Source organism: Callorhinus ursinus, unplaced genomic scaffold (genome assembly GCF_003265705.2).
Source record: "Callorhinus ursinus isolate GAN/ISIS: 27379988/994484 unplaced genomic scaffold, GSC_fseal_2.0 scaffold9, whole genome shotgun sequence".
Classification (NCBI taxonomy): Eukaryota; Metazoa; Chordata; class Mammalia; order Carnivora; family Otariidae; genus Callorhinus; species Callorhinus ursinus.
Genome location: NW_027397071.1, coordinates 51,323,474 through 51,334,639, shown reverse-complemented (window position 1 = coordinate 51,334,639; position 11,166 = coordinate 51,323,474). Strand labels below are relative to the sequence as shown.

General features: G+C 38.2%; 1 protein-coding gene across 8 annotated transcripts in view; it reads left to right on the top strand.

Moving 5' to 3' along the window:
* The window catches only part of PATJ (PATJ crumbs cell polarity complex component), a 349,122-nt gene that overhangs the window by 187,279 nt on the left and 150,677 nt on the right, over positions 1-11,166 (top strand). For all 8 annotated transcript variants that reach the window (XM_073896643.1, XM_025871744.2, XM_073896642.1 and 5 more), the window contains one exon: positions 8,548-8,744. In XM_073896643.1, the coding sequence (XP_073752744.1) occupies positions 8,548-8,744 (197 nt within the window). The remainder of the gene's footprint in view (positions 1-8,547; positions 8,745-11,166) is intronic.

Here is an 11,166-nt window from a genome sequence, read left to right as displayed (position 1 = left end):
TTAGATTTATGGCTGATTTTTCTTTTCATTCTTCTATTTAATGTGGATTGAATTTTTGTGAATGAAAGGAATGAAATGATTTGACGTACCTGGTTTTCTTCTGAATTCTGTGAGTAGTACTTTTTGTTTAATTCTGGCCCTGGCAGTCACCTAAGATCATGGACTCCAGAGCTGGACTCCCTGGTTTTGAATCCTGGCTTTACCATTCACTAGCTGTGCAACTGTGCATTACCTATCCGATCTATGCCTCAGTTTCCTCATCTATAAAGTTGGAAGTAATACCCATCTCATGGAGTTTTCCTAAAGAGTAAGTGAGTTAATAATGAAGTACTTAGAACAATATCTATTATTATACTTAAGTGTAGTTCTCATGTTTGTGTGTTTCAATTATTAATTTCTACTTATAGATCCATATAATATTATCACATTTACATACTGGCCAAAGCATCTACAACATGTAAGAGGGAAGTTTGTTTATTTGTTGTTATGTAAGATATAGTTTCTTTATGTTGACTTATTTTTATTATTTGCTCTATTTGGTCTGGACTTTCACCTGAGATTTGCTCCTTGCTACTGAAGTTCATATGCTGTTTTTTATGCTTAGTTATGATTTTTTTCATATGTTTTTACTTCTCAAATCTGCATGTACTTGCCAACTCATAGAGAATTTAAAAAGTTGGTAACTGCGTAAGAAAATTAGATTAAGAGATGTTTATTATAACCTGATTATTTAAAAGTGGGATCCTTGTATTTAATGTAAAGAAAATGTATTTAAATATTTTCTCTGTATTATCCTTTGTTATTTAAAAACAGACCAGATAACTAAATGTTTCTGAAACTGTATCAGGTCATTATTCTGGTGTGTTAAACATTTTCTATTAAAATACTGGGCAGTGACTTGAATTAAGTTTCTTTCTTGGGAGAAAGGCTCTGTTACTTAGCAACACCTGGCATCTTGTGATGATAGGAAAACACCCTGAGATCACACTAGAGAAATCTTACTGGCTTTCTTGGACTAGGAAAAGGCATTGTTGCTTTGAAACAGAATTATGAGCAACTTGAGATTCCTTTCTTCAGGTAACACCGTCATGGGGCTAGAAAATCCATGTTTAAAACAAGCATGACTGTTCAGCTGAGTAGAAAAGACTGTTCTCTCTCTCTCTAGTTATTCTAGGCTGATGTTCATTCAGGGAACTTAAAGCCTGGTGCCAAAGAACGGGGTTCCTGATATCCTAATCTGATTTGTATTTAGAAATGGAAGGGCATCTAGGTTATTTGGGATAGTAATGACTGCCACTTGACCAATACATTGTGAAAGTCAATGAAAATCAGTATAAGGGTGGCTATTTATCACAAATATTTCCAGAAAAATACCAGTACTGGGGATAGTAGGATCCTGGATCATTGTAAACACTTGTAATATTTTATTGCTGAAAGCTGGTACTTAACATAATTCATGTGGGTGTGTATGTGTGCTCCTGTACAGGAAACAAAGTGCGGGTTCTATTTTCTTAATTTCGGGGGAGAACCCCAATGGCTTCAAATAAAATAATACTCTTTACCCTACCTCTTTAACTGTATTTTTTGTGAAACTGAAAAAAAGATTTAAGAAAACCATTCTCCTTACACATTTTCTTCCCACTTATCCCCTTCCTCAGTTGGGGACGTGCCCTTTGCTCAGGCACTGGTTACCCTGGAAACGAGTCCCAGTTGCCCCCAAAGCAAATATCAGGCAGTGTGGGGTTCCCATGCGGCAGAGTCCCTCCGCCCGACACTGCAGAGCAGTTGGTGCTGACTCAGCCCGAGGAGCCCAACTACAAATTGCTCAGATTCTGAATTAACAAGCTGGCATGAGGTGTCTTGGTTTTTCAAAGATGAGAGTTCAGTTCTGCTTCCCCCCCCAGCCCCAGCAAAGACTAACTTTGTTTTCCTCCTCCCTTTTGAAAATCTAGCTCACCTTTTTTTTTATTTTTTTATTGTTATGTTAATCACCATATATTACATCATTAGTTTTTGGTGCAGTGTTCCATGATTCATTGTTTGTTCATAACACCCAGTGCTCCATGCAGAACGTGCCCTCCTCAATACCCATCACCAGGATAACCCATCCCCCTCCCCCCCCTCCCCTCTAGAACCCTCAGTTTGTTTTTCAGAATCCATCATCTCTCATGGTTCGTCTCCCCCTCTGACATACTCCCCTTTTCTTCCTCTCCTGTTATCTTCTTCTTTTTCTTTTTTCTTAAAATATGTTGTGTTATTTGTTTCAGAAGTACAGATCTGTGATTCAACAGTCTTGCACAATTCACAGCGCTCACCGTAGCACATACCCTCCCCAATGTCTATCACCCAGCCACCCCATCCCTCCCACCCCCAACCACTCCAGTAACACTCAGTTTGTTTCCTGAGATTAAGAATTCCTCATATCAGTGAGGTCATGTGATACATGTCTTTCTCTGATTGACTTATTTCACTCAGCATAACACCCTCCAGTTCCATCCACGTCGTTGCAAATGGCAAGATCTCATTCCTTTTGATGGCTGCATAATATTCCATTGTGTATATATACCACATCTTCTTTATCCATTCATCTGTCGATGGGCATCTTGGCTCTTTCCACAGTTTGGCTATTGTGGACATTGCTGCTATAAACATTGGGGTACACGTACCCCTTCAGGTCCCTACATTTGTATCTTTGGGGTAAATACCCAGTAGTGCAATTGCTGGATCGAACGGTTAGCTCACCTTTTATTACAGCTTCAGAGTAGAAACAAGTAGTCATGGAAATGGCAGAAAACATCTGAGATAGGAGAGGGAGGGGGCCACTTGGGAGGGTGGGAGCTAGAAGCAGAAAGGCTAAGACTGAGATCCTAAAGTAACCTATTATATAGTCAAAACATTTCTTATTTAATCCTGAGGCATGATCGTGGAGCCAGAGATACTCTCCATATTCGATTAGTCTTGTGAAGGATGTATTTAAAGGCTGCCTTAAATTTTGGTATCTGTGAACTTGATTATGGTTAACTGTCACAATAACTATAGAAAAAAATGTTTGTATTGCATCGGAGATCAATCTGTTATTTACAGATCTAGCTGCCCCCGAGAATCGTCTAAGGACCTTGTTACAAAGAGAACCCTTACCCCATTACTGAACTTCAATCCGTGTCATTGGCTCTGAATCTGAGCTGGCAGAGCCCAGTTATGATTCTGTTTCATAGGCTCTCAGGGTGATTTTTAGGTAGCCAACCTTGCAATTCTAAGGAGACTAGTCCTGGGAACCATTGTCTGAGCTCTTTTAGGGGGATCCTCTTATTATTTAAAATTCTACCAGTCTAAGAGATAGGTGTGGTATGAAGAAGAAAGCACAGCACTTGGACTCAGCAGATGTGGCCCAAACACTGACCAGTCCACTAACGTGCAAATGGAGGTGTTCCCAAAGGTGGAGGGACCTGGCAAACTACGAGATGTTTCTTTCATGTAAGGAGGTATTATGAGGATTCTAAAGATAGTTTCTTTAACTGAGGGGAAAATCTGAACTAATTCTTATTCTTTAAAAATGTTATTGGATGGAGCACCTGGGTGGCTCCATTGGTTGGGCGTCTGCCTTCAGCTCAGGTCATGATCTGGGGGTCCTGGGATCGAGTCCTGCATTGGGCTCCCTGCTCAGCGGGGAATCTGCATCTCCCTCTGCCTCTGCCTCTCCCCCTGCTCATGCTCTCTCGAATGCTCGCTTTCTCTCTAATTAATAAATAAAATCTTTTTAAACAATTAAAATGTTATTGGAGAAATTGAACGTGATTTGGTAGAGAAAGAATTTATATGTTAGAAGACTCTAGTTTCTAGCTATCAATTAGGTTCATAACCTTATACAAGATCTTCATTTCTTCAGTCTTTTTTATTTATAAAACGGAATCTGAGGGTGATGGTGGGGGTTTGCTATAAGAGAATGTAACTTTATATAGTTTCTTAGTTTGTTTTCCCTGAATTAAAAAGTCTATGATTCTGGGATATGCCATTCTTATGGTTTCTGCCATCACTTGCTCGTCCCCGATTGCAATTCTCTGTTATTCCCGAATAAACCCATTTTTGCTGGTAATCTTAGTTTGTATAAATGGTATTGACCCATTGTTTTCCTCCCTGTTTGAAAATCTCTGTCACTACCTCCAGTTAATTGCTTCTGCCTGCTGATGGGACACTGTGATGTCCACCCACCACATTTCATCTATCCTCTCTCCCAGTGACAGATACCCACATTACCTCCACACTCCCCTGCTGTCTCCAGTAACATCCCCTTAAGACCTGTGTAAGAATTTATTAGGATATTTCCAAGAACAGAATTGCTGGTTTGTAGAATATGTATATGCTTAATTTGATTAAGTAGTGTCAGACTGCTCTCCAGAAGGATGCACAAGGATTCCTATGGCGTCTTCCTCATATCTCCACTAAGGCTTAATATAGCTTTCAGATATTTTAGTCTAATAGTGAAAACTGGTATCTCACTGTAACTTGCATTTCCATAATTACTAATGAACTTGAGCATTTCTTTGTATGTTTGTGAGACTTGAGTTTTGTATCTTTTGACCAGATTTCTATTGAGGTTGCTAACCTTTTTCTGCTTCTCTACATATTAATTCCCTGTTTGTTTTAAATATGCAATTATTTTTTTCCTGTTATATTTTCTGTTTTTCAGTTTAAGTCCAGAAAGTACCTTCTATTCTAGTTTGCCAACAGTTTGGGGTTTAAAAAAAAAAAATCAATTCTCCAATGCTTTTCTCTATCTATTAACATAATTTTCCAGCTTTTCTGCTTTAATTTATCAATGTGATAATTTCCTTGAAAAAATTCCTGATATTTAACTCTCCTTGCCTTCTTGGAATGTGCCCTTGTCCATAATATATTCTTAGGTTGAATCATATAAAATTGCTGTTTCTTATGTTAGAAAATGGTGAAATACTGGCTATATCATAGAGGTCAAATTAATATTTTCAATATGCTCTCAATTAAATTATTTAAAAAATAATTTTACATCTGTGACCCTAAGTTAAATAAGACTATAATTTTCTTTTCTTGATTTGTCTCTATTTTTGGAAGGAGAATCAGGATTCTACCAGCCTCAAAATATGAAGTGGATACCCCCCGCCCCCGTGTTCTGGAACAGCTTACATGGATAAAATTCATTAACACTTGAAATCTGATAGAATTCAAATATAAAAATATCTAGAAGTGTGGGGGGGTTGTTCTTTTAAAGGGACTATCCTTGACTATCATTTCAGTTTTTTGTTGTTGTTTTGTTTTTTAAGATTTTATTTATTTATTTGACAGAGACACGGTGAGAGAGGGAACACAAGCAGGGGGAGTAGAAGAGGGAGAAGCAGGCTTCCTGCAGAGCAGGGAGCAAGATGCAGGCCTCTATCCCAGGACCCTGGGATCATGACCTGAGCCGAAGGCAGACGCTTAACGACTGAGCCACCCAGGCGCCCCCATTTCAGTTTCTTTAATAATTACTAGTCTATTGCAGTTTTACATTTATTCTTACACTATATATGGCATTTTAAATTTTGAGAAATTTATCTGTCCTCTAGATTTTAAGGTGTGCCAGCATTTCATATCAATACACTATTTACAATCTTATTTTATAGATCTGTCTGTGGTTATTTCCCCTTTCTAGTTCACGAATTTATTTCTCTCATCTATTTTTTTCCCTGAGTAGTTTTTGCAGTGTCTGTCTTGTTAATGTTTTCAAATAACTGGGTTTTAACTTCATTGATCCTTGTTGTAGTGTTTTTGTTCTGTGGATTATTTGGTTTTGATTGATGGTGATGGTTCTATTTTCATTAATACTTGCCTTTATTTTACTGTTTTCTCTTTTTTCTTTGCATTTGCTAGGTAGCTCTTTTTCTAACCTCCTGGGTATAATGCTTATTATTGTTTAACTTTTTTCTTGTTTTCTGAAAAAATTATTCCAAATTGTAAATAGCCTTCTAAGTTCTCTTTAGCTGAATCCCTCAAGTTTAACATCTAAGTTTCATTTTTATTCAGTTGTTAGTACTGTATTTCTTAATTTCCTTTTTTATTTCCCTTTTAAACCTTGGGCTTTTCACTAACATTAATGTATTTCTAGACACCGTGGAATTTTAAAGTTATTTTTTGTCAATAATTCATAGTTTTTCATAGTTTCATTGCACTGTGTCCAAAGACATAGCCTGTATGATGTTGATTCTGTAAGAGTAGTTGATTCTTTTATGGCTCAACACACAGTCTGTTTCTGTGTTCTGTGCATGCCTCCACAGATGTGTGTATTTTCTGTCTGATATAGAGTTCTCTTATATCCATTACTTTGAGCTTATGGTGGTGGTAAAGTCTTCAGTATCTTTTTTAAACAATCTCTGTTTTATTATTTTCTGAGGGAGGCATGTTAAAATTTTTGTTCTAGCTTGTTTTCTTAGCCATAGTGGCGTTCCTTAACTTTTTTACCCTGTAACTCCAACAAAGTGGATGAATGCATTAAGTGGTCTGGTTGAATCTGGGAAAAGAGGTCTTATACCGAATGTCCTCTCAAGGCCCATCTCTGGGGGACCCCAGAGCACTTCTGCAGAATCCCCAGTTGGCATTTCTGTAAACCTTGTACTATGATTTCTTATCACCCACCCACCAACCCAAAGAATTTTCAGTTGGCAGCCAAGTGGGTGCTCACATTCTTCTCCTTGCTCTACCACCATATATGCTTCTCCACTTGCTAGTCCACCTACAGGATATTTCTCATAATTAAGTTCTATACCTTGTTTGAAACCCTTTGCAAATTCTGCTGCTTCCATGAAATCTCTTCTAGAAGTAACGGTTCTTAAAACTGTAAAAGCATTTACGACTCATACAATTAATTTAGTATTTATTCAGTGACCAGCCCCTGTGGTGATTGGAATTTCTATTTAAGTAATTGTAGTTGTCTAATATTTATTGTATTTGTTTCTCTTATGCTGCTATGTAAGCATCTTGTAATGTGTGTCTTATAGGTCTCTATTTGTTAAAATACCCACATAGTGTCTTGTTCTTGGTAGTTGACCAAAAAAACCACTTTGAGCTTCTTTACTTCAGTGTTAATATGACTTTATTTTTTTCCTATATAGAAGGCAGTTTTGTTACATTGCAAGACCTGTATCTTACTGTACTTTGCTAAATGTATTATTAATAATAAGCTTTACCTATGAAAGTAAGATTCTTTTCAAAATCATATAAAGCAAACAGATTTATTCTTTCTAAAATAAGCAGCCATTTATATGGTTAATTCTTTTAAAGTATTTTTATGATTTTAAAATTTATCTACTCTCCTAAGGCAGTGTTTGTTAGGTCTGGTAAAGTGATACAATGGCTAGGTTGTTCCCCCCCCATCCCCCTTAACGCTAATTATTTGAGTTCAGCTTTGAATTTGCAGGGTTCCCTATAAGGATAGTGGACCTAAGTCAAGCATTAGCCAAAGCGTAGAGTTCCAGGATAATCAAAATCTACCAACTGGTTATTCAACTGATAGGATGGTTGCATCATACCATAGTGGAAGGTGTCAGCCTTTGAGCCCCAGAAACACACCTGGCCTAAGCTAGTGCTTTGTGGGGGACAAGACATGATTAAAGCAGTATCATTCCCCACGCTGATCTGCCAGTGTGGTTTTGTTGCACGTAATCAACACAAGTGAAGCACAACCAGCCAAATCCTAAAATAGGTAATTTAGACCAAAGCGTAGAGGTGGCAAGCAGAGACAAAAGATTGAATAAAAGATTTTATAGAATACCTGTAAGCCATAAGCTAGCTATTAAGTCCTTTAACGTGCACTTTTACTTCATTTTCTCAACATCCATGAAGTGGGTATTACCATGCCCATTTTACACAGGAAGAAATGGAATTCCAAAGAATAAAATAATGTATTAATTATTGGACATTGAGTAAATGGTTGATTTGTGTATTGAATTCAGATCTGAAAGCTAAACCAATATCCTCAATTCCCCTTGTTTTACTCACTTAACATAAAATATTCTTCTATACCATTTGTATAATTTAAAGAAACGTAATTATTTAGAATTAATTGTTGATTTTTTTTTTTCCTACTGGAAAAAAAATGGAATGCAAGTCCATGAGAATAGGGACCATGTCTGTTTTGTTTCAGCATGACATCTCCAGGACCAAACACTCTCTTGGCACACAGCTGATGCTCAGTATATATTCTTTGTTTCCCACCCACCCCCCTCTGTTTTTGGAGGGGAGTAGCGAAGCCAGGGTTTCTACCACTTTGTGTTGACTGTCTTAGGTAACAAAATAATGCACAGAAAGTCTGGGCCAATGTGAACCTGAACAATCAGAGAAGGTTTTATTGGTAAAGTAAACTTTTTAAAGGGAGATGGAATAATTAACTGTAACCTACCAATACGTGAATGACTTCAACTACTTCATTCTCAAAAAAAGGACCATCATGGTAAGAATGGGGACATGCTGATGCCTTTGTAATGTAGATTTAAGTGCTCTATTTAAATTTTTTTAACCCCCCCCTTTTTTTTTCAATAGAAAAAATCAGGCAAAGATATGCAGACCTGCCTGGAGAATTGCACATTATTGAGCTTGAAAAGGATAAGAATGGACTTGGACTCAGCCTTGCTGGTAATAAAGACCGGTCGCGCTTGAGCATATTTGTGGTGGGAATTAACCCAGAAGGACCTGCTGCCACGGATGGGCGAATGCGTATTGGAGATGAACTGTTGGAGGTGAGGGACATAGATTTTTAATTTCTCTTTTGGTCAGGTGAAGGGGTGAAAGGGAATAGTCCGCAGGAAAGTGAGGTGACGGTGAAGAATGTTACAAATTATATCTTCTTCAACTATTCAAAATCATTTTCCAAAGGAAGAACAGAAATCATATTGTCGCTTGCAAATGTTATTTGCTGCTTGAGTAGGACCTAATCTTGCAAAATAATTCAGGGACCCTTAAGTTAAAATCTCATGAAACCCTATTAAAAAGAATAGGATTTGTTTTTAACATAAATTCCAAAATGTTTAAAACTAAATTGTATACTAATCTATTAGTATTTATCAAAATTCTCTTTAGCTTTAGAATAAACCATAAGTATGGCATTTGTTTTTGTTCTTGTTTAGTTTTTTGGGAAGGTGTTAGAACCAACAGAACTTTGTGAACTGGTTGATAAGGCTTGGTTACTATCTGTGAAGTTGGTGATGTGGGTTAAGACCACATTGATTCCTTATTTAGGAACAGGATAGAGGTAAGAGAGGCTAAGGAGATGCTGGTCCTTTGCTAATTACTTGCTAGATGATGTCATCAGTAATCTTATTTATTCGTATTTTCCTCAACTTAAAGTCAGGGTTTCTGTTCCGAGTTGATCTCACTTTGATGTTCATTTGCTGTTTGAGTTTATCATTCAGCTAACGTTGTTAGTGTCTCTTGGGACTGGACACGGAGAGAAAGATGAATACATCCAGTCCCTTCATTCAGAGAGCTCACAGCATAGAGGAAGGAAACAGACACGGAAAGGTTATTGCACTGCACAGTGAAGAATACAATAATCTGAAGCACAGCCGCGGCAGCTGTTGCGTACTAAGTGTCGGGTACAGCCACCTCTTTTACTGGTGGGATCACGAAGTAAACAGTGGTGCTGGGATTCAGTATCCCCGGCAGTTCAGCTTTTTGGCCTTTGTTAACTGGTGCGCTCTGCAGCCTCTTGGATAAAACGTGCTAACACTTGGACATATGAAGGTCCAGAAATTACAGAGGCATTGAGTATCAGACCGCTCACTTAAAATGAGGGTTTCTGATTTTGCATTTTATGATTTCCTCGTCAGACTTTGACTCAGAATAGAATTCACAGTCACCCATAATCTGATTTGCTTAATAATAAATAACAGCCCAAACTGGTCAGACACCAGTGCGAGACGGTTAGCATCATGCCTCTCCCAAGCCTCAGTAGTTTCTCCCCATCTTTTTTATTTAATTTTTTTTAAAGATTTTTATTTATTTGACAGAGACACAGTGAAGTGAGAGAGGGAACACAAGCAGGGGGAGTGGGAGAGGGAGAAGCAGGCTTCCCACTGAGCAGGGAGCCTGATGCGGGGCCCGATCCCAGGACCCTGGGACCATGACCTGAGCCGAAGGCAGACGCTTAACAACTGAGCCACCCAGGTGCCCCTCTCCCCATCTTAAAGCTGTTTCCACAAAGAAGTCACTTCTGGAATTAGCTTCCTTGTTCTTTTGTAATACAGCATTATGAAAGGGACCCACCTTGGGTAGTAGCAGTGACCAGCATAATCATTAAATACATAAAACTCAAAGGCAGCAGTACGTATTAACCAATACAATTCATCACTTCAAGTTTATTTCCTTTGGTTGATGCTTGGAGACTTCTTCAGTGATGGTGGTGGTCATCGAGGTGAAAGTGAAAACTAATTTACTGAGCTTAACTGCTACTTTACCTACATGCTCCCACATTTGTATTCAGTATTCTTAAGAGACCTATCTGGTAAGTACTCATACTATCCCCATTTTATGGAAAAGAAAACTGCATCAGTCACTTGTCTAATATTACAGAACTAAGTTACTAAGTTTCAGTAAGAACCCAGGCTTGCAGGACTTAAAGATTCATGCTCTAACCACTGAAGTGTACTGTGTTCCCCGTGGTACGTCAGCCGAACCCCATTTGTTTAGATCCATGAGAATCCTGATTTAAGATGCTCTAGTCTTTAGGAAATCATGTATATGAAGTTACCATGTTGTGTTATATGGACCTAGACATGGATTTCCTGTATTGTGTGGTATATGAAAATGTTCCAAAGGCTGTAATTTAGAACATGAAGATTCTAGTTCTATTGTATCTTACTAAGACTCAAGATGGAGTAATGGCCCATGAGGTCTAGACCAACAGGAGCACGGGTATTTTATTTCTCTGCCTGACATTGTGTTAGATGTGGGTAACAAATGAGCAGGGGCTGCAGAGCAATGTGTTACAGTCCATACACAGAAGTCTTACTGGGTACAGGGCAGCAAGCACTGAACTTGGAAGAGCTGCTGTAACTTATCCCAGTTCTTTCAGTCATTAGTTGCATTTCAGAAGGGGCTTAATTAACACAGTGCCCTGCACATAGTTGACTGTTGATTAGATCACATTTCCTCCCTCCTAGA